Source organism: Salvelinus sp. IW2-2015, linkage group LG25 (assembly GCF_002910315.2).
Source record: "Salvelinus sp. IW2-2015 linkage group LG25, ASM291031v2, whole genome shotgun sequence".
Classification (NCBI taxonomy): domain Eukaryota; kingdom Metazoa; phylum Chordata; class Actinopteri; order Salmoniformes; family Salmonidae; genus Salvelinus; species Salvelinus sp. IW2-2015.
Genome location: NC_036865.1, coordinates 14,291,113 through 14,316,423, shown reverse-complemented (window position 1 = coordinate 14,316,423; position 25,311 = coordinate 14,291,113). Strand labels below are relative to the sequence as shown.

Below are 25,311 nucleotides of genomic sequence, written 5' to 3'. Positions count from 1 at the left end.
CCCTTGAATGAGTAGGTATTATTTTATATATCATGTAGTAACCAAAACAGTGTTAAACAACAATATAAAACAGATTCTTCAAAGTAGCACCCCTTTGCCTTGATGCCAAGAGTGTGCAAAGGTGTCATCAAGGCAAAGGGTGGCTACTTTGAAGAATCTAAAATATATTTTTATTTGTTTAACACTTTTTTGGGTTACAACATGATTCCATGTGTTATTTCATAGTTTTGATGTCTTCACTATTATTCTACAATGTAGAAAGTAGTAAAAATAAAGAAAAACCCTTGAATGAGTAAGTGTGTCCAAACCTTTGACTGGTACTGTGTGTGTGTTTGTGTGTATATATGGGGAGGAGACAGGGCTTAAAAATCATTCTTTAACCTAAGACAATTGTGTACCATTCAGAGGATGAATGGGCAAGAACGGGGTACGGTAGTAGGTGCCAGGTGCACTGGTTTGAGTGTGTCAAGAACTGCAAAACTGCTGGGTTTTTCACGCTCAACAGTTTCCCATGTGCATCAATAAATGGTCCACCACCCAAAGGACATCCAGCCAACTTGACACAACTGTGGGAAGCATTGGAGTCAACATGGGCCAGCATCCCTGTGGAATGCTTTTGACCCTTTGTAGAGTCCATGCCCTGATGAATTGAGGCTGTTCTGAGGGCAAAAGGGGGTGCAACTCAATATTAGGAAGGTGTTGCTAATGTTTTGTACACTCATTGTGTGTGTGTGTGTGTATATATATATATATATATATACACACACATACATACACACACACACACAATGAGTGTACAAAACATATATAAATAAACTGATTATATATAAATATATATATATATATAAACTGATTTTCACATGATTTCCCTTGTCTCTTTGCAGCAGACATAGTGAGCAATATGTTTGGAACATCAAATTGCAATATCGATTCGCAATACATACAGCATCGTGAGAATCGCAGTAAATATCGTATCGGCACCTAAGTATTGTGATAATATCGTATTGTGAGGTTCCTACCACTATAACTTAATATAGTCTATATAGTTAGCTAGCTAAGCTTTTTGAGAAAGAAGAGAAAACACTGCTTAGCTAGCTAACTGTACCACAAGGCTAACTAACTCTGTGGAAAGAACACAATGCTAAGCTAATCAATTTTAGTCCATCACAAGGCAACTAACTACGAAGACATGACCTCAGAACAAACAAGCTAACTGTGCGGGAAAACAAGTGCAGGCTAAGATGGCCAGAAAGGAAAACGACCATCTAATCCCAGATACAAGCTGTGAAGGGTAGAGGGTTTAGGAATTATGCAACGAGGGACAGGGGATCCACATCGCCTCGTGGACAGTAGTAACAACCTTATAGGGATGTGATTTGAACATCCCTTCACAGTGACAGCCCTAGAGCATTATGCTAATAAGGCTTGTCTGGAATTTGAAGTCTTGTAATAGAAATCCATAGGCATTCGAGGATCAAGGGGGTCTTAGGCTTCYGTTGCTCAATCCCTGTCCTATGGGGAGGGAGGGCTGTCTGGGTTTCTACTTTCTAACAACTTGTTACGTAATTGATTACATCGCTGTGTCTGAGATTGTCTTTACACTGTCTGATGTATGTACAGTTCATATGAGGAAATCAGTCAATTGAAATAAATTCCAAATGTATCTGTGTGGTGTGCTTGTGTTCTTCTGTACGCACTTTGTCCTGTCAGGTCATTGGGAACTCACAAGATTCTCTGCTGGGCGCTCGGTCATGGCGCAGGTAGAAGCGCACCTCTGCCCTGTGCTGCCCCCAATGCTGGAGCACGTCCAGCATCCGCTCCCCGACTCCTATAGGTCGCTCTGATGAGGGGGGGGGGGGGGGGGTAGAATAGAGAACACACACAGGTTTAGAGAACAGAAGCAGTGCACCCCCCAGGCTTCGGAAATATTAACATGGACACCCCCTATAAAATGTGTTTTGACCCACCTATCAGTATTCATGTGTTTTACATACAAGGACTAAAGTGACAAGCGCAGCAAAAATGAAGGAAATCTCAAGGTGTGTGTCGTATGACGTGTTGTGTGGTTTGTTAATCCGGTCAGACCACACTGACTGACTGGACTAGGCTACATTCGAAGGAGAGGCATTTAAATCAAGACTTCCATTTTCACTTCATCTTTCTGTCAGGGAAGGACAATGATCTGTTGTTGATGTTTTCAGCTGACCTGTTACACAACCACTCCAACCTCTAAACATATTGCATCTTCTCTTCATTACACAGAAGTACTAAACACATGGTTGATTAGTGCACCAATGTATTTCAAACGTTCCAACCACGTTGCTCATGCCTTGGTGGTTGAAGATATCCCTCTAGTGGTGTGGGGGCTGTGCTTTGGCAAAGTGGGTGGGGTTATATCCTGCCTGTTTGGCCCTGTCCGGGGGTATCATCGGATGGGGCCACAGTGTCTCCTGACCCTCCTGTCACAGCCTCCAGTATTTATGCTGCAGAAGTTTATGTGTCGGAGGGCTAGGGTCAGTCTGTTATATCTGAAGTATTTCTTCTATCTTATCCGGTGTCCTGTGTGAATTTAAGTATGCTCTCTCTAATTCTCTCTCTCTCTCGGAGGACCTGAGCCCTAGGACCATGGCTCAGGACTACCTGACATGATGACTCCTTGCTGTCCCCAGTCCACCTGGCTATGCTGCTGTACCAGTTTCAACTGTTCTGCCTGCGGCTATGGAAACCTGACCTGTTCACCGGACGTGCTACCTGTCCCAGACCTGCTGTTTTCGACTCTCTAGAGACAGCAGGAGCGGTAGAGATACTCTAAATGATCGGCTATGAAAAGCCAACTGACATTTACTCCTGAGGTGCTGACCTGTTGCACCCTCGACAACTACTGTGATTATTATTATTTGACCATGCTGGTCATTTATGAACATTTGAACATCTTGGCCATGTTCTGTTATAATCTCCACCCGGCACAGCCAGAAGAGGACTGGCCACCCCTCATAGCCTGGTTCCTCTCTAGGTTTTGGCCTTTCTAGGGAGTTTTTCCTAGCCTTCATGCTTCTACACCTGCATTGCTTGCTGTTTTGGGTTTTAGGCTGGATTTCTGTACAGCACTTTGAGATATCAGCTGATGTAAGAAGGGCTATATAAATAAATTGGATTTGATTCTCTTATAACAAAAAAGGATGTGAAATAATCAGGACAGTATTAAAGCACGGCCTGTTTATTCTTGTTGGAATTATCTAAACCTAAAGAATAAAACAGCTTTGTAAAAAGAGGTGCAAAATTTATCTGGTTCCACCTGAGCACTTACAAAATCTTCCCCTCAAGGACACAGAGGTACTCCAGCCGGAACACAGGCACCCAGTCTCGTCTCTCATGGCAACCACACACAACCATGGAAACGGTCCACTTCTAACCCCAGGTACTTGAGTTCTAAGAATTCTTGGAGAGCAGCTGTGGGGATTGTTCAAGGCTGAAGTCGTATTTCTCCACTTGAGAGAGACTTGTGAGAGATGTGTTATCTGTGTGGTGGTCTACAAAGATAATACACCTAGCTTGTTAGCGTCAGAGACAACACGGACAAAGATCTGGCCAGCTGGCACACAGCCAGCCTTTATTCTGTGTTCCTTCCAAATTAGGATGTTCTCTCAAAACTCTCCCTATGTTCTATATCATCTTGGGGTTTGTTTAGAAGACAAGATGTGTTTTTCCCAAGTAACCAGTAGATCATAGACATTGGTACTAGTCCAGGTGCCTAAATAACAGGCATAGGGGTGGTAGTTGTCAGGCATATACAGGCGTGAAAGGGGAGGAGGCTCACCAGATCCACGCCACATCTCAGCCAGGTGGCATTCAGTTTCTCCGGGCTCCTTACATAGCTCCACCACGTCCCGGCACAGTGTCTCTGGGGTAACGGGCACCTCTGTAAAATGCTGGTCATTGTTACTGAGGTAGACTGTCAGGAACATCTGGGGGACAGAGAAGAGACAAACATGGGATATTAGCATGAGGACATCCTTTAACATTTTAAATCGCACCATATTGTAATGTCTACTGTTCACATAAACAACTTCACAAATGTTATGAATGATCAGAGTTGATGAAGGCTAGAGATGCCCACTGAGGCATAAGACACATGGCAAAAATAGTTATCCTAAAAACACAATCAATATTGTAAGACAGTGACAACTTCAAGGCTATCAAACCTGCATATCTAACTCTCAGTGATAGTTATCTAAAAGCCCCATACCTGCCTGCACGACACCGATAGCAACATGCTGTCTTAGGGCTCTTTAAAATCTGTGTTGCGGAGAACACGGACGGAATCACGGAATCCAGACATTAAAACGGAATTCAACAATATTCCAAAATGTATTGAACTTAGTAGGAAATGAACTAAATGTATTGAACTTATTAGTAGGAAATGCTTTAAATTTTTCCAAGATTATCATATGACATGAATAAACTGCATCAATGATTTGTATTTCCCTTAACTTTCTGGAGGCAACAGCACAAGACTGCATGTCTGTGTGTCCATTTTTGTCTACCACTTTGGGTAGTCGTCAGCGATGCTAATGTGATGATAACCGTCTTCTGGTAGATGGAAAGGCTTTCCCAAAAACCTTCTCAATTAAATGTTAACTACAAGGTAGCCTGTGCCGTCCTGGCAGAATTGTGAATATCGTGATTATTTGTATTAATCCAGTGATTAATACAAATCCAGCAAACTCTGCAATCACATGAGCGCTACAGAAACATAGCTAACCAAATAATGGTCTCTGGCTGGAGCACAGTTTAATTAAAGAGCAACTACACCCAAGAGACATTTCTTCGATTTTTCACAAACCTCAAAAGTGGTCTCCTGATGTGGTTTAAGCATCGTTGTGGACTTAGAACATCCAATTTTGTTGTTTTTCTATAAATAATAAATTGTGATTTTGAGATCGAAAACTTGAAACTAGCAGAAACAGAAACCTGGAAAAACAAAACGGAATCAGACAAAAAATAAAACAGATGTATTGTCTGTGCCCTGGTTCCTCTGTATCCACATGAAAACCAGAGTAGAGTACCTAGCATTTTTCCCTGCTGATGGCCTGCTAAATGTTAACCAAGGCTGTCGGCACGATGACAGCCCTAGTGCTAACAAGCAGAGCACTTTGAAGGGTAGAAATACTTAAGCCACTGGCTGAAGGGCAGTCTATTCAGCCAAAATCATTTCTCTGCCAAATTTCACTGTGGAATTTGAAAATGTGAAATTGTTGCCGAGACTGCCCCTGCATTGGCCTCAAAACGGTGAGATCTAACACTGAGAATGACTGCGAGACGGGACTAAAGTCTTTGGTAGTTTACTAGAAAGCATGCCTCTAAAAACCCATTGGATTTCAAACACAGTGGATTCATCTGTGAAATTGTTGCCGAGACTGCCCCTGCATTGGCCTCAAAACGGTGAGATCTAACACTGAGAATGACTGCGAGACGGGACTAAAGTCTTTGGTAGTTTACTAGAAAGCATGCCTCTAAAAACCCATTGGATTTCAAACACAGTGGATTCATCTAAAAACACTGAACAAATAGAACCCAGCCTAGTCATAAACAGATGCACGTTTCAGAAGCTTTGGGCCACTCGTGGAATCTGCTCTCTGCAGTAAACTGCACAGGTATTGGCGTGACAGATTGAAATGAAACTGTTATAAAATAAACGACGCATTACGAGGTCTCCTGTGGATAAACCTATGGTACCAGGTGAACTAAACACAGTCACTGTGTGTGTGTGTGTGTGTACGTCATCCCTCGTTGACCCAACCCAGCCCAAGGAACGTCATTCTATCGTTTCCGTCGACTTTACTCCTGTTATGTCAGCTAACTTAAATAGAATAACATCCTTCATAGATCCAGTTTGTTCTTCAGTTAGTGCCCCTTGGTTAGACAATAAAAGTGATGTAGAAACAGTATACTATTCACTTTACCACAGTAAAGAATACGCAGCCCAGCCATGCCTAGGAGGGCTACATTAGGGACATTGGGTCATTCAGGTCACCCAGGCACAAAGGCTGAGGGCAGTGCAGCTAAAGCCCTCTCAGTGAAAACAAAGACAGGCTATAGTATAGGTTCAAAACAGTGGGCTCCACATCACTGCATCTCAATGGTCTAAAGTGGATTCCCCTCCTCCTCCTTGTCGCCTGATGTGAGAGCACCAGAGAGGTTAGAGCTGATTCCAAAATGGCATCAACTACACTGCATTCACTTAACCTGTATTTGTACAACACTGACATTGTCCTAACTAGGTAGCCAGTAGGGTCTGGATGATACCAGTAACGTTAAATAAAGGTTAAATAAAAAAAATGTAATACATCTTGTTAGTTATACTTGTTAGTATTGTGGCAAGGAAACAAAACACAAAGCGGATTTAACTTCTTTAGTTAAACAGCCCTAATGTTGGGAACCAAATGATGTTGCCATCCAGTCACATGTATTTCTTTTCCAAGCTATACTACACAATATTTTACAGACAGCAGCTTTTAAAGGACAATTTTTTGCCATGGAAATAAATAATTGTCACAGCCCTAGTAGCCATCCATGTAAGAGTCCGTTCTAACCATAAACTGTTCTCTTCTGGCCTTTTTTTAAATGCTCAGGTCTAAGAAATCAAAAGAGATCTCCCAATACACACAATTAACATCACTGCCGATAATGCAATCTAGGTGGTCCAGACCTAACCAGTAGTTTGGTTAAATACAGCAGCAAATGGCCACTTTATTGAATGATTAAGTAATTAGCCATAGATCATGCTTGGCTTACTACAGTAGGGCGATTTGATTTATTTAACCTTTAACTAGGCAAGTCAGTTAAGAACAAATTATTATTTTACAATGAAGGCCTACCACAGGCAAACCCTCCCCTAACCCGGACGACGCTGGGCCAAATTGTGCACCACCCTCTGGGACTCCCGATCACGGCCGGTTGTGATACAGCCCGAACCAGGGTTTGTAGTGACGCCTCTAGCACAGATGCAGTGCCTTAGACCGCTGCGCCACTCGGGAGTCCTATGATGATGGGGGGTTGTATATAAAAGGGTCACAGTGGTTCAAGCCACATCCTCTAAAGGACCACCCCAGATAAAGGTAAACGGTTTTAAGAACGACAGATAAATCATTCAAACGTTCACCTCAGAAAGGGACATCCCACCTAATGAAGTTCCTAAATACAGAATTGTTAGGGGTTCAAACAGAAAATCTGGGTGAAATTCATATTTGTTGCCGTTATTATTCCAGTTCTCCGCAGATGTGGTTTAAAAAATTGCAACTTCCTGTGAGACGTTAAGATCCAGGAGGGTGCAACTTGACGTGATGGTAAAAGCCCATAGGCCACATCCTCTCATGCAATGCCATGTCAATTGGCCAGATTGTGGCGCTATAACAAGCAATTGAAAACAAGCAATTGAAAATGCAAACTTTGAAAGGTCACACCCCTCACCCCATTTGACCTAGAGTCAAGGAATTTGGTACATATGTCCCTCTCCTCACAAGGAACAAATGTCTCAAGTACCCATAAGGTCCGCCATGAAGAATTTTCCGTCATTTAGGATTTTGTGAAAAACACACACCGCTACTCCTCTGGCACCGAATGACAAATCTGCACAAAACTTGATATTTAGCATCTATGGACCAATATTTCAACACAATATTTTCCAGGGTAGCATCTCAAACATGTATGCTACTGACCAATAAACATTCATGTGGGCGTGGTATGGCACATAAATATAATATATGCATATAAATCATGTTCTGATGCTGATTGGCTTCTTTTTAGGCAGTTACAAAACAAGTGTAATTTTCTTCTCAGGAAGGCCAAGTCTGAATATTTTAAAAACTGTTATCAGTTTTGGAAGGCTATTAAGTCTAGATCTGGAAACAGTAATGTCAAGGAATTACCGTCATGTGTACTAAAGGACTTTGTTGCTGTATATGACAAAACTGAAATGCTGAATTGTTTCAATGAGCACTTTGTATCATCTGGTAGGCTGTTTGATTGTGTCCTCTGTCTCTGTATAACCCTGTGTGGATGAACCAGTGTCCTCTGTCTGTACAACCCTGTGTGGATGAACCAGTGTCCTCTGTCTCTGTATAACCCTGTGTGGATGAACCAGTGTCCTCTGTCTCTGTACAACCCTGTGTGGATGAACCAGCGAGAGCTGGACAAACTTTTTGCTTTTTGCCATTCTCAGTGCAGGAGGTAGATAAAGCCCTGAAATCCTTAAATCAGAGAAAGCCTGCAGGTCCTGATCTTCTTGATCAGTGTAGATCTTTCGGAGCATGCAGTTGCATGGTTTGCTAACTATCTGTCTGATAGAACTCAGTGCACTCAATTTGATGGGCTCATGTCTGTTAAATTGTCTGTCTGTAATGGTGTGCCCCAGGGCTCTGTACTTGTCCCCTCTTATTCACAATTTATATAACTAATTTAGACAAAAATGTGCAAAATGCACAACTTCACTTTTATGCTGATGATACTGTTATTTACTGTTGTGCCTGGTCTCTCACAAAAGCTTTCCAGAACTTGCAAACTGCTTTTTATACTGTTCAACATACCTTGTGTCAATTAAAGCTTATCCTCAATACTGACAAAACTAAACTAATGGTGTTCTCTAATGCAAGAAATAGACCTCTGAACCTTTCACCTATTACTACCTGTCAGGGCAATGAGATTGAGACTGTAACCTCATATAAATATCTTGGAATTTTAGTTGATGACGGCCTCTCTTTTAAATTGCATATTCAACAACTTACAAAAAAAGTGAAGCTAAAATTGATATTTTATTTTTGGAATAAGGTCTGTTTTTCTTTTGAAGCCAGAAGGAGGCTAGTATCAGCTACATTTATGCCTTTACTAGACTATGGGGATATTTTATATATGAATGCTTCCGCTCAGTGTTTGAGATTAATTGACACCCTTTACCACGGCGCATTGAGATTTATTTTAAACTGCAAAACCCTAACGCATCAATGCACTTTGTATACCAGGGTTGGCTGGCCTTCTATAGTCACTCGTAGGCTCAGACACTGGTATACTTTTATTTACAAAGCCATTTTGGGTTTACTACCATTTTATTTTGACATTTTTATTGTTCAGAAATGTCTCTTCATTCACAGGACTTTATCCTGCTAACTGTTCCAAATGTCTGAACTGAATTTGGTAAAAGGGCTTTTATGTACTCTGCGCCATCGTCTTGGAACACCTTACAAATTACTTTTAAACTGGAAGAACTTCTCCCGATTGGTGTTTTTAAATCACGGATGAAGGATTTTGAGACTGATTCCCTGACCTGTCAATGTTTTTAATTTGCTGTTTTTGATTTTGTTATACTCTTGTGAATTCAATGGTTTTTACTAGATTACTTATAGCTTTTCATGTTGTCTGTCTGTAATTGTGTAATGAAAAATATTTCAAATCTCAACTGAGCCCTTCCTGGTTAAATAAAATAAAAATAACACATGGCTATTCATATTGTAAAATAAAACATGATACATGTTCCAAACACTGTCAAGACTCAACATTTCCAAGCACATTCAGAATGACCACACAGTGGCACTACAATGGATACATGTTAATATCTGTTGATCTGTTGGACTGAATGAATTAGACAGATGCACACATGCTCTAGCTAACATGTAGAGTTTGTCAGTTTGGCTGCATAGTGGCGCTGTTGTACATGAAAAAACAATCATATAAAATGAGTGTATTGCGTTCAAAGACGAGCATCCATAGATGCAACATACCAAAGTTGGTGCCGATTGGTCGAGCAGTTCTGGAGAAGATGTTTATTGGTTGCGCTATGGGGCCAAAGCTTGAAACCTGCCATGGCTGCTGGCAGCTCATTTTTTTAATAGTTGTTTTTATTTGTCCTGGTCCTAGATCTGTGCCTAAAGCTGAACCCAGAACTGTGCCTAATAGAGAAACTTCAACCCTGAGCCAGCACTCCAATCCTTTATATACCACTGGACTACAGTGTGTGTGGCTCATTCAACTGATCTAGCAGAGTAGAAGCTTTATCTTTGCAGGAGAGGTTGGTCAGATCTGGTCAGCAAGGTTTCAAATAACAGTGACCCAGATACTTAAGCGTTTTATGGACGGCGGCTGCTTGGTTGTAGTGGGGCAACAAACCATGTAAGACAAGCATATAGTTCTCTGACGCTTCAATATGGAGCTTTAATGCATTAGATTATCCTCTTTTTCCAGGAGGGAAAATATGCTTTAAATCCCAGCAGGACAAGAAAAGTCACTCAGAAACAGGCACAGCAGCTGACATCACGCTCTTAGAAGGAAGTAGGACATCCAGGGGAACCTGTTCATGTTTGGAGAGAGAGAAAGGAGACAATAGAGAAATAATGAGAGGAGATGAGAGAATGAGAAAGAGAGCGAGAGAGATGATCAAGATAGAGGTTGTGACATACGGTAAAACCCTCTGGGGCTCAGCATTGAAGTCGACCATCAGGTCCTAAAAATGGGGCTCTATTGTCCCTCAAACCCCTCTGACATCAATGCAAATCATATCAAACACTTATCACCAAAACAGTATCATGCTTTTAACTCACCTCATTGTGATGATCAATTTGAAAAAATAAATAAGTTAAACACAGTAAAACACAGTAGTTGTGGATGTTGTTTCAAAGCCTAAAGTGACAAAAATGGACAGCGCTTTCTAAGGTGATGATTCATTCAAAGAAATGTGCAACTTTCTCTAAAACACCTATAGTCGCACCATGCTGCCCAAAGAACGTATTAGAAATCAAAACATATAGGTTTGCATCATTTACCACTAAAGTTGGCAAATAACTAAATCTGGCATATAGTACCTCACTCCTTTATGGGAAAATTATCATTTCCATTTTATTCATTCCAGTTCCATTATTTTATGATTTTATAGTAAGAATATAATTGCACGGGACTTAAAAGCATTTCTTGTCTGCTAAATGAACAAGCCTACAGCATGGTGCAATGCCTGATAACATACAGTTGGCCAGGGGTCGGCAACCTTTTTTGCGTGCCAGTTATGATTTTCACACCGGAAGAATTCCATAGCACGCTAAACAGAAGTGATGTCCATTAACACCACGTACTTGAACTTTGAACACAGATTCTCTTGGTAAATGATAGTGTCATTAACCACGGGGTGGCCAATCTTATCTTCAAATCAGCTTTGTGAATCCTTTATGTTTCCCCACCAGAGCGGGGGCACCGTCAGTTGTAATAGCAAATGTTGTTTTTTTAAACCGACACCGCTCTCCTCAAAATGATCTGTGAAGGCTTTTGCTACATCTTCCCGTTTAGTAGTACCATGCATGGGTTTGAGACAAAGCAGCTCCTCACGTAACTGCTCTGAGTCACAGTATCTTGCAACAACTGCCAGACGTGGAATGTCATTCACATACACACTTATCAAGAGCCACACTAAACACAGGGGCATCTTTTAACGCTACAGTTTGCTGCTCCTTTATATTTTTCAACCATCTCGGTAACTCACCTTTCAACAGTTCTGGCAGACACAGTCATGTCTTTTATCTTTGTTAGGCAATTGTTAGGCAATCAATTAAATAAAKCCTGCAAACTACTGAGGAAAGCCTCCTTGATATATTCCACATTAGTAAATTGTTTTCAATGTTTAGCGATGCACTTTGTAGCTCCCCTCTGTAGCTTGCAATTGACTGCATGTAGATGTGAACACAAAGCTTTGCATTTCATACCTGGACACGGCCCTYTTGATTCTTTCAACCTTGTCCGCCTCATCCTTTAACCTTTTCCTCATGTCTCGTTTCAAAATAATGCCGTACACTTCATGTCCAACAAATCAACAGTTTTACAACAGAGAGCGCAAATAGACCGGTCCTTCAGTAAAACGAATCCATAGTCCTTTGTCTAAGTGGCAATAAATGAGCCTCTTACCTCATTTCTTTACTGATGACATTTTGCACCCTGAACTTTTTTAAATAACAAAAAAAGGCTTGCTAGCTATCTGAAAACAAATCTCTTATCTTCAGTGCTGCCTTGGTATTGAATTAATAATATGAAACCCCTGCAAAATCATGAACACCCATTGGCTAATCAGGATTGACATACCAACGCAATTTCAAAACCAAAACCAATGCATGCAATTTCAATTATTTTCTCCAGTTTATAAAATAAAACGTTGTAGATAGTAAAGACATCCAAACTATGAAATAACACATATGGAATCATGTAGTAAACGAGTGTTAAAAAAATGTGTTATATTTAAGAATCTTTAAAGTAGCCACCCTTTGCCTTGATGACAGCTTTGCACACRCTTGGCACTCTCTCAACCAGCTTCACCTGGAATTCTTTTCCAACAGTCTCATGAGGCATTTATACATTTATTTGAGCAATAAGGCCCGAGGCCTTATTTGTGGTATATTGGCCATATACCACAAACCCCCGAGGTGTCTTATTGCAAATATAAACTGGTTAGGAACATACAGTAAGTTTGGACATGCCTACTCATTCAAGGGTTTTTCTTTATTTTGACTATTTTCTACATTTTAGAATAATAGTGAAGACATCAAAACTATGAATTAACACATATGGAATCATGTAGGAACCAAAAAAGTGTTTGAAGAATCTAAAATATGAAATATATTTTGATTTGTTAAAGTAGCCACCCTTTGCCTTGATGACAGATTTGCAGGCTTTTGGCGTTCTCGCACTTGTTGGCCGCTTTTCCTTCACTCTGCAGTCCAACTCATCCTAAAACCATCTCAATTGGGTTGAGGTCGGGTGCTTGTGGAGGCCAGGTCATCTGACACAGCACTCCATTACTCTCCTTCTTGGTCAAATAGCCCTCACACAGCCTGAAGGTGTGTTGGGACATTGTCCTGTTGGAATACAAATGATAGTGGGACTAAGCGCAAACCAGATCGGATGGCGTATCGCTGCAGCATGCTGTGGTAGCCATGCTGTTTAAGTGTGCCTTGAATTATTTTTTATTTTTTTAAACACAGACAGTGTCACCAGCAAAGCACCCCAACACCATCACACCTCCTAATCCATGATTCACGGTGAGACCACGCATGCGGAGATCATCCGTTCACCTACTCTGCGTCACAAAGACACGGCGGTTGGAACAAAAAAAAMTCAAATTTGGACTCATTATACCAAAGGACTAGACCACCGGTCTAATGTCCATTGCTCGTGTTTCTTGACCAAAGCAAGTCTTCTTCTTATTGATGTCCTTTAGTAGTGGTTTCTTTGCTGCAATTCGACCATGAAGGTCTGATTCACGCAGTCTCCTCTGAACAGTTGATGTTGAGATGTGTCTCCGTGAATCATTTATTTGGGGTGCAACTTCTGAGGCTGGTAACTCTAATGAATTTATCCTCTAAAGCAGAGGTAACTCTGGGTCTTCCTTTCCTGTGGCAGTCCTCAAGAGAGCCAGTTTCTTCATTGTGCTTGGYTTTTGCAACAGCACATGAAGAAACGTTCATAGTTCTTGACCTTTTYCGAATTGACTGACCTTCATGTCTTAAAGTAATGACGGACTGCCGTTTCTCTTTGCTTATTTGAGCTGTTCTTGCTTTTTTGGTTACTACAAGATTCCATGTGATATTTCATAGTTTCATAGTTTTGAAGTCTTTCCTATTATTCTACAATGTAGAAAATAGTAAAAAAATAAAGATAAACCCTGGAATGAGTAGGTGTCCAAACTTTTGAATGGTACTCTATAGATTTTCTTTGTTTTGTTTTTTTGTGTTAGGTTACCGACCTCTGCAGTAGGCCATTTCATACTCTGTTCTTCTGAAAACATATTTTCTTCCTATCATGTTTCTTTTGACCTGACTAAAATCAATAACGGATTTATTGTGATGGTGTATATTMAATTATTATACTTTTTTAATGTAGATGTTCCAAATGCGCGCATCAGCGGCTTGTATGCAGCTGTTGTGCTGTAGCCTGGAGATACTACCGTGAGACCAGCAGTCTTTTGTGTGTGTAAGCTGGAGATACTACCGTGAGACCAGCAGTCTTTTGTGGTGTAAGCCTGGAGATACTACTCGTGAGTAGAGACCAGCAGTCTTTTGTGGGTGTAAGCCTGGAGATACTACCGTGAGACCAGCAGTCTTTTGTGGTGTTAAGCCTGGAGATACTACCGTGAGACCAGCAGTCTTTGTGTGTGTAAGCCTGGAGATACTACCGTGAGACCAGCAGTCTTTTGTGTGTGTAAGCCTGGAGATACTACCGTTGAGACCAGCAGTTCTTTTGTGTGAGTGTAAGCCTGGAGATACTACCGTGAGACCAGCAGTCTTTTGTGTGTGTAAGCCTGGAGATACTACCGTGAGACCAGCAGTCTTTTGTGCGTGTAAGCCTGGCGATACTACCGTGAGACCAGCAGTCTTTTGTGTGTGTAAGCCGGGAGATACTACCGTGAGACCAGCAGTCTTTTGCATGACAATAACCAGCTGACAAAACGTCATGTCCCCCTCAGCCGTAAAGGAGGTGTGAGAGGTTATAGAGAGGGGGGATGGGTAGTAAAAATATACTGTACTGCATAATATGTCTAGTATATTGCCTATGTCTATGGGACAGCCGTTGCCAACAGCTAGCACATATTCAATTTATTTGTCTTAATGTCATGAAACTATTTTCTATTATGCCCATTTCTCTTTTATACAACATTACCTATAATAATGTTCAAGTTTATACAAACGCTAGAGGAGAATATTAAACTAAAGCATGGAGAGTGGTGTTGAGACTACCCTAGAGTGTATTAAATATTCATTGTCCCGTGTAGCTCAGTTGGTAGAGCATGGCGGTTGCAACGCCAGGGTTGTGGGTTCGATTGCCAAGGGGGACCAGTATGAAAATGTATGGACTCAAAATTGTAAGTCATAAACACCACAGCCAGAGAAACAAACACTGGTCAATAAAAAACCTGATAAGACAATTAAGCAGCAATAACACCAGCTGTATAACAAAGCACAGGAAAAAGATCTAAGACAAGTCGGCCAAAGTCAACTGATATGCCTATTCAGTAAGAAAACAATTAACCCAAGCCACATAAAAGCACGCCATAAAATCCTTGCTATATACTAGCCTAAACCTTGACACCTTCACCCAAGATAGAGAGCGTAGCAGCGTCAGCATTACCCAGACCACATGCTGTGCTGCATTCCYCGCTTGAGGAATATGGGTCGTTTCTAATGGCCAAGAAGAGAGTGCCAGCTGCCAGTCAAATAGATAGCAGGTGCACCCAATATCCTGTTGTGATTAGACAGGCATGGGTCTGCCTGATGAAAGCCAATGGTAGCAAAACAACATCAAACCCTGTCCGTCTGGGATTCATTCTATGAAAGCACTTCTGAGAGCAGGAGAGCAACCACAGCTGATGACACTAATGTAACCTTTCAAACATGACCCTGGGGGTTCTTGTGTGTGTGTGTAAACTTTCAACTACATTGAGCTTGTCAWGTTGCCTAGACCAAGGTGATTGAGGTACGGAGTGCCCTGCTGTAAGATCAGACTGACCCACCTCCAATCCTAACGTTAACTATTATGGGATGGGAAATGAGTTGACCCTGCATCAGTAGTTTTGGGCAGGTTCCTGGKTGGGAACAGGCTTATCAGGCCTCTCCAGTTGTTTAAACATAAACACAAACACAGACAATTACAGGAAGTAGGAGGAGGTTAGTGTGTGTGCGTGTGCCACTCCCACTCAAACAGATAACGCACACGTGCTCTACTACATAGAAGCGCGGGAGACAGACAGGGAGAGWGAGACACATAGAAACAAACTCAATTTGTAATCTACAACATGATTTGTAAAAAAGTGAGGGTAGCCTAACCGCATTCTCAAGAAAATTTGATATCATTATAACAGTCCATTTTTAACCTTCCCTGACACACACTACTATCTACCTGTAGGGGCCAATACCAGTGCATGTCATTCTCCTCTAGCACAAATTAAATTTCTCTTTTATTGAGTTAGCATGAGAGAGAGAGAGAGCGAGAGGGGGGGGGGTATCAAAACTGTCCCCTTGGCAGTTTTCATTATAAGATCCTCAGGGCTAAACATGAGGCACAGTAATAGAGTTAGACTTCAATGTCAAAGTAACCAGCAAAATGAAAGGCTTGCTTAAAGAGCAAACGTCAATACCACTGTGTGTGCATAAATACACTATACAGTGCATTCGGAAAGCATTCAGACCCCTTCCCCTTTTCCACATTGTTACGTTACAGCCTTATTCTAAAATGGATTTCTACRACACCCCATAATGACAAAGCAAAAACAGGTTCAGAGATTTTTGCAAAAAACACAACAAAAAACARAAATATCATATTTACATAAGTACTCAGACCCTTTGCTATGAGACTTGAAATTGAGCTCAGGTGCATCCTGTTTCCATTGATCATCCTTGAGATGTTTCTACAACTTGATTGGAGTCAAACTGTGGTAAATTCAATTGATTGGACATGATTTGGAAAGGCACACACCCGTCTATATGAGGTCCCCCAGTTGACAGTGCATGTCAGAGAAAAAAAACAAAGCCATGAGGTCGAAGGAATTGTCCGTAGAGCTCAGAGACAGGATTGTGTCGAGGCACAGAACTGGGRAAGGGTACCAAAACATTTCTACAGCAATGTAACGTTTGGAACCACCAAGACTCTTCCTAGAGCTGGCCACCCAGCCAAACGGTGGAGATGGGCCTTGGTCARGGAGGTGACCAACAACCCGATGTTCACTCTGACAGAGCTCTAGAGTTCATCTGTGGAGATGGGAGAACCTTCCAGAAGGACAACCATCTCTGCAGCACTCTACCAATCAGGCCTTTATGGTAGAGTGGCCAGACAGAAGCCACTCCTCAGGAAARAAGGCACATGACAGCCCACTTGGAGTTTGCCAAAAGGCACCTAAAGGTCTGATGAAACCAAGATTGAACTCTTTGGCCTGAACGCAAAGCGTCACGTCTGGAGTAAGCCTAGCACCATCCCTACGGTGAAGCATGGTGGTGGCAGTATCATCATCATGATGTGGGGATGTTTTTCAGCAGTAGGGACTGAGAGACTAGTCAGGATCAAGGGGAAAAACATAACAGAGCAAAGTACAGAGAGATCTATGATGAAAACCTGCTCCAGAATGCTCAGGTCCTCAGACTGGGACGACAGTTCACCTTCCAACAGGACAACAACCCTAAGCACACTCCAAGACAACGCAGGAGTGGCTTTGGGACAAGTCTCTGAATGTCCTTGAGTGGACCAGCCAGAACCCGRTCAAACCTCTCTGGAGAGCCCTGAAAATAGCTGTGCAGCGACACTCCCCATCCAACCTGACAGAGCTTGAGAGGATCTGCAGAAAATAATGGAAGAAACMCCCCCAAATACAGGGGTACCAAGCTTGTGGCGTCGTACCCAAAAATWCTTGAGGCTGTAATCAATGCAAAAGGTGCTTCAACAAAGTACTGAGTGAAGGGTCTGAATACTTATGTAAATGTGATATTTCAGTATATTTTTAATACATTTGCAAACATAAAAAAAAAGAATTGCTTTGTCATTGGGGTATTGTGTGTAGATTGATGAGGGGGAAAACGATATATTCTAAAATTGATTAAGGCTGTAACGTAACAAAATGTGGAAAAGGTCAAGGGGTCTGAATACTTTCACACCGCTGCTGACAGGTGTTAAGAATCGAGCACACAGCCATGCAATCTCCATAGACAAACATTGGCAGTAGAATGGCCTTACTGAAGACCTCAGTGACTTTCAACCTGGCACCGTCATAGGACGCCACCTTTCCAACAAGTCAGTTTGTCAAATTTCTGCCCTGCTTGAGATGCCYCGGTCAACTCTAAGTGSTGTTATTGTGAAGTGGAAACATCTATRAGCAACAACGGCTCARCCGCSAMGKGGTAGGCCACACAAGCTCACAGAACGGGACCGCCGAGTGCCCTAGTGTAACAAATATTCTGTCCTCGGTTGCAACACTCACTACCGAGTTCCAAACTGCCTCTGGATGCAACGTCAGCACAAGAAATGTTCAATCAGGAGCTCCATGAAATGGATTTCCATGGCCGAGCAGCCGCACACAAGCCTAAGATCACCATGCGCAATGCCAAGCGCACCGCCATTGGACTCTGTCGCAGTGGAAATGCGTTCTCTGGAGTGATGAATCACGCTTCACCATCTAGCAGTCTGACGGACTACATCTGGGTTTGGCGGATGCCAGGAGAACACTACCTGCCCGAATGCATAGTGTCAACTGTAAAGTTTGGTGGAGGAGGAAAAATGGTCTGGGGTTGTTTTTCATGGTTCGGGCTAGGCCCCTTTGTTCCAGAGAAGGGAAATCTTAAAGCTACAGCATACAATGACATTCTAGACTAATTCTGTGCTTCCAACTTTGTGGAAGGCCCTTCCTGTTCCAGCATGACAATGCCCCCATSCACAAAGYGAGGTCCATACAGAAAGTATTTGTCGAGACCGGTGTGGAAGAACTTGACTGGCCTGCACAGAGCCCTGACCTCAACTCCATCTTACACCTTTGGGATGAATTGGAACACCAACTGCGAGATAAGCCTAATCGCCCAACATCAGTGCTCGACGTCACTAATGCTCGTGGCTGAATGGAAGCAAGCCCCTGCAGCAATGCTCCAACATCCAGTGGAAAGTCTTCCCAGAAGAGTGGAGGATGTTATAGCAGCAAAGGGAGGACAAACTCCATATTACTGCCAAAGATTTTGGATTGAGATGTTCGACGAGCAGGCGTCCACATACTTTTGTCATGTAGTGTAGTCAGAGATACCTACGGAGTGCTGCCAGGCCTCACACACATGTAAGCGCACAGACACACACCCTTCTCTGTCCATTGCAGATATTGCTGGGGTAAGCAAGTGCGCCAACTAGGTCTTGTTGAGCGAGCCCCCTCTAAGGAAGTCAAGAGACTGCATCAAGACAGACTGCATTTCCGTGCCTTTGTCTGTCTGTCAGTCTTACCTTCCGTCCTCTCTGCAGAACTCTGGGCCTGAAAACTTGACCCGCTCCAGCCGGGCAGTACTTCAAAAACACAAGGCAGAATCCTCTATACATTATTCCTTTAAATCTACCTCCATTAACGGGGAAGATGGAGGAGAAAATGTCATTGGTGAGAACGGTAGCCTGTGGTACACAACTCAGCTGCAACAGATTGTGCTGTAGTCTGCAGTAGGCTATATCACTCCCTACTTAAATTCAGCATAACCTCCTGTCCCGGTCTGCACTGCACCATGTTTCCCTCAAAACTCATCCTTTCCTGGTCTCTCCATCCTGCATATCGTATTGTGATGAAAGAGATCCAACTATGAGCTTCCTGTGAGAGATGAGAGAAATGGGGGCCACATTAAGCAGAAGGAGCCAACTTCTATCCATAATCTTCCCTTTCCTATCCTTGACAAACTGGTTTTAAGCTGAGCAACAAACACAATCCCATGTTTTAGAAGGGACACGTTATAATGTATTTATTAGGGCCAATTTGGAATGAGCAGGAACAAGTTTAAAGAGATCACTGGCGCAGGTGAGTGAGCGAGGGACACGATGCGTTTCCCAGAAGTGTAGGCCTAGTTTCAKGTAAATCCTCTGACCACCCCTGGCTGCTACAGTGTTCTACTCTGACCTCTCTCATCCTTACGGGTGGCCTAGGATTACTGCCCCTGACATTACACTCACAATAACCTCACCGTCTCTCAATCGCTCTACAGTACAGCCACTCTAAACACCCTTACCCCTTCCACCTGAATTCACCAAGGACGTCAAGTCAATCACTGGATTCYAGCGCAGGTAAGAGGACGCCAGGTCAGGTGATTCTATGGTGCTGTGCCTTCTCCCTTCCTCTGACGGGTTTGCTTCAGAAGTTACACCCATATCCATTCTCAATAAGCTACTACAAAGAGGACACCCACTCAGAACATTTATCACTGACGGCAGATCTCAGTGTGTCATGTACTGTACAGCTGGAGACTTTAGATTTGAATATCAGCATATAGGCCTAATACACCCACTCCTCTACAAACCACATCCATCCAGCACTAGGCCCATTTTATTATTAAATTGCATTTTTTACCACTAGCCTTAAGGAGATGATTCGTTATGGTCCAATGATTATTCCAAGTGGGGTCCTTGTGTACACATGAACATACTGGATGTCCTTGGATCTCCCTCATATAGCTGAGCCAACCTCCACCTGACGGGTGTGAATGTCAGGTGTTGCGTAAGAAGGGGCCCTCCCGGAGTCAACACAAAGCCAGTCAGTGGTCACACAGAGAGAAAATCTCTTCAGGTCTCTGTTGACACACAGCAAAGTCAAGCAGGGCTGCCCACAACATCACCCCATTAGTCTTGTGTGGTTGCTGTTGATTCAGACAATATGTTTAGGTCAACATTGAACACATTGCTGTTAAGGAACAAATGTGTATAGGTCTAAGAAGTAATTGTGACAAAAAAACGTGTCCCTTTAAAAATATAAGAGATTTGTTCATTAAAGGATAGGCCTATAGGCAAACCAGAGATTCACCTCAATGCCCTCAAACTGTCATAGGTTGGTTGTAATCAATTCAAATCAGCAAAAAACATTAGCTTTGATCACAACACTTTGTAAACATCAGCTCAAGACCAAATATGTTAATCAGTGCTAGCTGTACACAGAGCTTGGCTGGACAGAAGATAAGTATTCACCATAGTAAAAGCATTGTGTACAACTAGCCTGCAGCCACAATGGTACAAGAGGAAAAAAACAGAGAGCATCTCTTATCATAGACAGACAGGACACGCACAATGTCCTCTTCTACACCATGTCATAAAGAGTCCCTGGGCCTATTGTCCTCTGAAAACAGGGAACCTTCTTTACCGCCTTCCCCCATCCCAGCTACCCATGACGTTGCTGCATTATATCTACAACAGAGTACTGAACAGTACATACAGGTCCAGGGGACATTCATTGTGCAAGCACAGACAATACTTCATGTTCCAATGTGGCTCTATTGTGATGGGGATTGTGCCGACTGCTAACCGTACTGATAAAATCAAATGTTATTTGTCACATGCTCAACTAACTGTGAAATGCTTACTTACAGGCCCTTCTCAACAATGCAGAGAGAGAAGAAAAAAAACATCAAGCGCTATGATGAAACTGGCTCTCATCAGACCGCCACAGGAAAGGAAGACCCAGAGTTACCTCTGCTGCAGAGKMTAACTTTATTAGAGTTACCAGCCTCAGAAATTGCAGCCCAAATAAATGCTTCACAGAGTTCAAGTAACAGAGTTCATCTCAACATCAACTGTTCCAGAGGAGACTGTGACTCAAGCCTTCATGATCAGATTGCTGCAAAGAAACCACAACTAAAGGACACCAATAAGAAGAGACTTGCTTGGGCCAAGAAACACGAGCAACGGACATTAGACTTGTGAAAATCTGTCCTTTGGTCTGATGAGTCCAAATTTTTGATTTTTGGTTCCAACCGCCATGTCTTTGTGAGACGCAGAGTAGGTGAACGGATGATCTACACGTGTGGTTCCCACAGTGAAGCACGGAGGTAGCCACACTTAACCAGCATGGCTACCACAGAATTCTGCAGTGATACACCATCCCATCTGGTTTGCGCTTAGTAAGACTATTATTTGTTTTTCAACAAGACAATGACCCAACACACCTCCAGGCTGTGTACGGGATATTTGACCAAAGAGGAAAGTGATGGAGTGCTGCATCAGATGACCTGGCATCCGCAATCACCCACCCTCAATCCAATTGAGATGGTTTGGGATGAGTTGGACCACAGAGTGAAGGAAAAGCAGCCAACAAGTGCTCAGTGTATGTGGGAACTCCTTCAAGGCGGTTGGGAAAGCATTCCATGTGAAGCTGGTTGAGAGAATGCCAAGATTGTGCAAATCTGTCAAAGGCAAAGGGTGGCTACTTTTAAGAATCTAAAACACTTTTTTGGTTACTACAAGATTCCATGTGTAATTTCATAGTTATGTCTTCGTTATTATTCTACAATGTAGAAAATAGTAAAAAAATAAAGAAAAACCCTTGAAAGAGTAGATGTGTCCAAACTTTTGACTGGGACTGTACATAGGGTACCGGTACAGAGTCGATGTGCAGGTGGAAGAGGTAATAGCACAGAGTAGACGTGTTAAAGGGCTAGATAACACACCACACACGCTTGTGCACACACAGCAACAGGGCAAAGGTCTCCTGTGGCCTATAGCGATTTCCGCCATGGAAACATGGCATGGTAAGGATATATATTGATGTCCGTGTGAATGGAGGTTGGCGATAACAAATGTCTGGGTGTGAATAGTGGAGCTAGGTCATATCTCGCAGAAAGGAGTCATTCTGAAAACACTCGGTCACTGCTGCCTGAGAACATGACAGGAAAAATGAGGGGGAGAGAAGCACACACTGTAGGCTACCAATATGTACAGTAATACTAAGATAAACATGGTAGTGTTTGTACGTGTGTTAGGTACACACACACACACACAGATCCACACTCGCATAATTACACACAAATGATGACAAAGTGAGTCGGTGAAACATCTTAATCTCAGTAACATTTTACTTCTGGCATTGACATCCACGTACGTATTTTTGCAGTGGATTTCGGGGAAAACCCATCAGAAAGAAGCATTCCTAAGATTAGAGGTCCTGACAACTCCTGGGGGACAATCAACCACAACCTGAAGAACTTTCCTTTCATCCGGGATTTTTACCAGCTGGTGCCATACAGAGTAGTGCACAGCACACTGACTGGTCACAGACAAACTTGGACTTTGCACCAGAACCTAGGTACCTATACAGTCAGTATCAGTTAGGAACATAGCCTGGCATTTTTCAAAATATACAACAGTGCCAGACATAATTTCAAGTTGTTTTCTATACCGCCTCCTGCCCCTCGCTCTGCTCCTTCTCCTCTCTTTMTTTCTCTATATTTAAAAGTACTGAGAGATGGAGCTCAGCACTGCAGCAAAAGGACTAGACCTCTCATGATGTTGGCAGGGGTCCAGGTTCAAAACTGCTGGGTGCCTTGTTTAAGGAAAAACAATAACCACCATATTCAAATTCTGTGTCAAAACTATCTGATTTTAGGATATAATGATATTTTGAGAAAAAAAAAGACTTTGCACATCTCCCATGGACATAAAAATGTAGACATTGGGGTGATTGGGCATCAAATTAGACTACTATGCAAATCCTCAGAGCTGTGTAGGGTGGGTTATTCAATGCGAACAATAACAACAACTACCTAGTGAATAAAACACTTAAAAAGGTTTCCTGCATTAAATGTTTTAGCTTATCAGAGTCTATGCAAAGAAACATCAATACTCCGTTTCTTAAAGATGAAACAATATTTGAAAATCTGTTGATATTCTATAGTTTCCTTCGTGAGTCTTGGGTAGCCAAACCTTAGGTTGCATCATCCCCAAGTGTAAATTGTAATGTGCTGTAACTTGAGTTTTCCTTTACGGCTGAAAACACATTTATTGAAAATGGATATGGCAAAAAAGTAACCAGCAAGTACGTCAATGTAATGCCTGCAACTGGAGTGTGCTACAATGTTGCGTAGGCTATCAACTAGCCTATGTTGCTGTATAAACTCAACGTCTGACAAGCAAATAGCCCTGTAATACAGTGTCACAACGACTTTTTTTCAAGCAATTAAAGGCAGAAACTCTCACCGGCATCATTTTTGCCTCGTACCGCATTTAACCAGATTTGGAATTCCTTGGCTCGTAGTTTCGAGGAAAACTGAAGGCGTTCGATTGCTTTTTAATCCTGATCCTGTCCCGTAGCCTGTCCGATAAACCAGTCGAAGAGTTGTCTCTTCTTGTTATTGAAAGTAAGTAACTTATTAAGTAACTTTGGCTGTAAAATAAACCAAAGATAACTACATGTATTTCGTAGGCTGTATAGCCTAATCAGTCTCCTCTCCGCATATGCCGTGGACCTGTTGTAAAAATAAAAAAATACAAGGCCTTCTTGAAATGAAAGTTTTCAGTGGCGATTGCATCGCTTGGAAGTTGGTAGTCGCATTCGGAAACGCGTTGCGTTCAAAACTCTGTTAAATTATTACCATTACCCAAACCGATCAAATAACACGATTATGTACGATGTATTTGATATATTTTTTTTGCGATAGTTTCCTGAAGCTGTAGGTGCCTATCAGCCCTGAAACACCGCTAACAGCGTAGTTCGAATGAGTGATCGCAGTTTATCCCAGAGTGACGTAGGAGGATGTAATTCATCCCATTGGAATGTAAGCTCCGCCTCGTTTCGGACAGTGAATATATCCCCACCTACTGGGTTGAGAGTGTAATGAATCTCACCTTTCCATGGCCAAGTCAACATGACATGACTATAATCTTCTCAGCCCAGGAGTCAGCTGAGTTGGACCTCTATGGTTGGACCACCTTGACCTCCCCGCTTGATCATTCCTGCCGAACAGCACCTTCCTTTGTCCACCTGTTTCACAGACAGCCAGACAGAGATTTACATAATATTACATCAGCCTATTTTGAAGCTACTGATGTTTTTAAATGACAAAAACATAAACTATACAACCTCATAATTTATATTTTTGTCATTAAAACAAATCAGTAGCTTCAAAATAGGCCTATGTAATATTTTTTAAATGTTATTTTGGATTGTGACGTGGTAATAGACAAATAGTACCTGCTACCTGGGGGAGGGGCAGGTAGCCTAGTGGTTAGAGTGTTGGGCCAGTAACCAAAAAATTGCAGATCAAATCCCCGAGCTGACAAGGTAAAAATATGTCGTTCTGCTCCTGAACAAGGCAGTTAACCCGCTGTTCCTAGGCCGTAATTGTAAATAAGAATTTGTTCTTAACTGACTTGCCTAGTTAAATTAAATAATGGCATCTTTTTGTAGGCCCTAACTTTTTTTAAATGTTATTTTATGTAACCTTTATTTAACTAGACAAGTCAGTTAAGAACAAATTCTTATTTACAATGACGGCCTACTAAAAGGCGAAAGGCCTCCAGCGGGGACGGGGGCCTGGGATTAATAATAAAAATACATGTAATAAAAATATAGGACAAAACACACATCACAACAAGAGAGACAACACTACATAAAGAGAGACCTAAGACAACAACATAGCATGACAGCAACACATGTCAACACAGCATGGTAGCAACACAACATGACAACAACATGGTAGCAACACAACATGGCAGCAGCACAACATGGAAGCAGCACAAAACATTGTACAAACATTGTTGGGCACAGACAACAGAACAAAGGGCAAGAAGGTAGAGACAACAATACGT

At 42.2% G+C, this 25,311-nt stretch overlaps 1 protein-coding gene across 1 annotated transcript in view; it reads right to left on the bottom strand.

The window, feature by feature from the left end:
• The window catches only part of LOC111951812 (apoptosis-stimulating of p53 protein 2), a 49,267-nt gene extending 25,031 nt beyond the window's left edge, over positions 1-24,236 (bottom strand). The window contains 3 exon segments of the mRNA XM_070434948.1: positions 1,727-1,840; positions 3,818-3,965; positions 23,701-24,236. Coding sequence (XP_070291049.1) covers positions 1,727-1,840; positions 3,818-3,965; positions 23,701-23,727 — 289 coding nt within the window. The 5' untranslated portion in view covers positions 23,728-24,236.
• Positions 24,237-25,311: the final 1,075 nt, after the last annotated feature.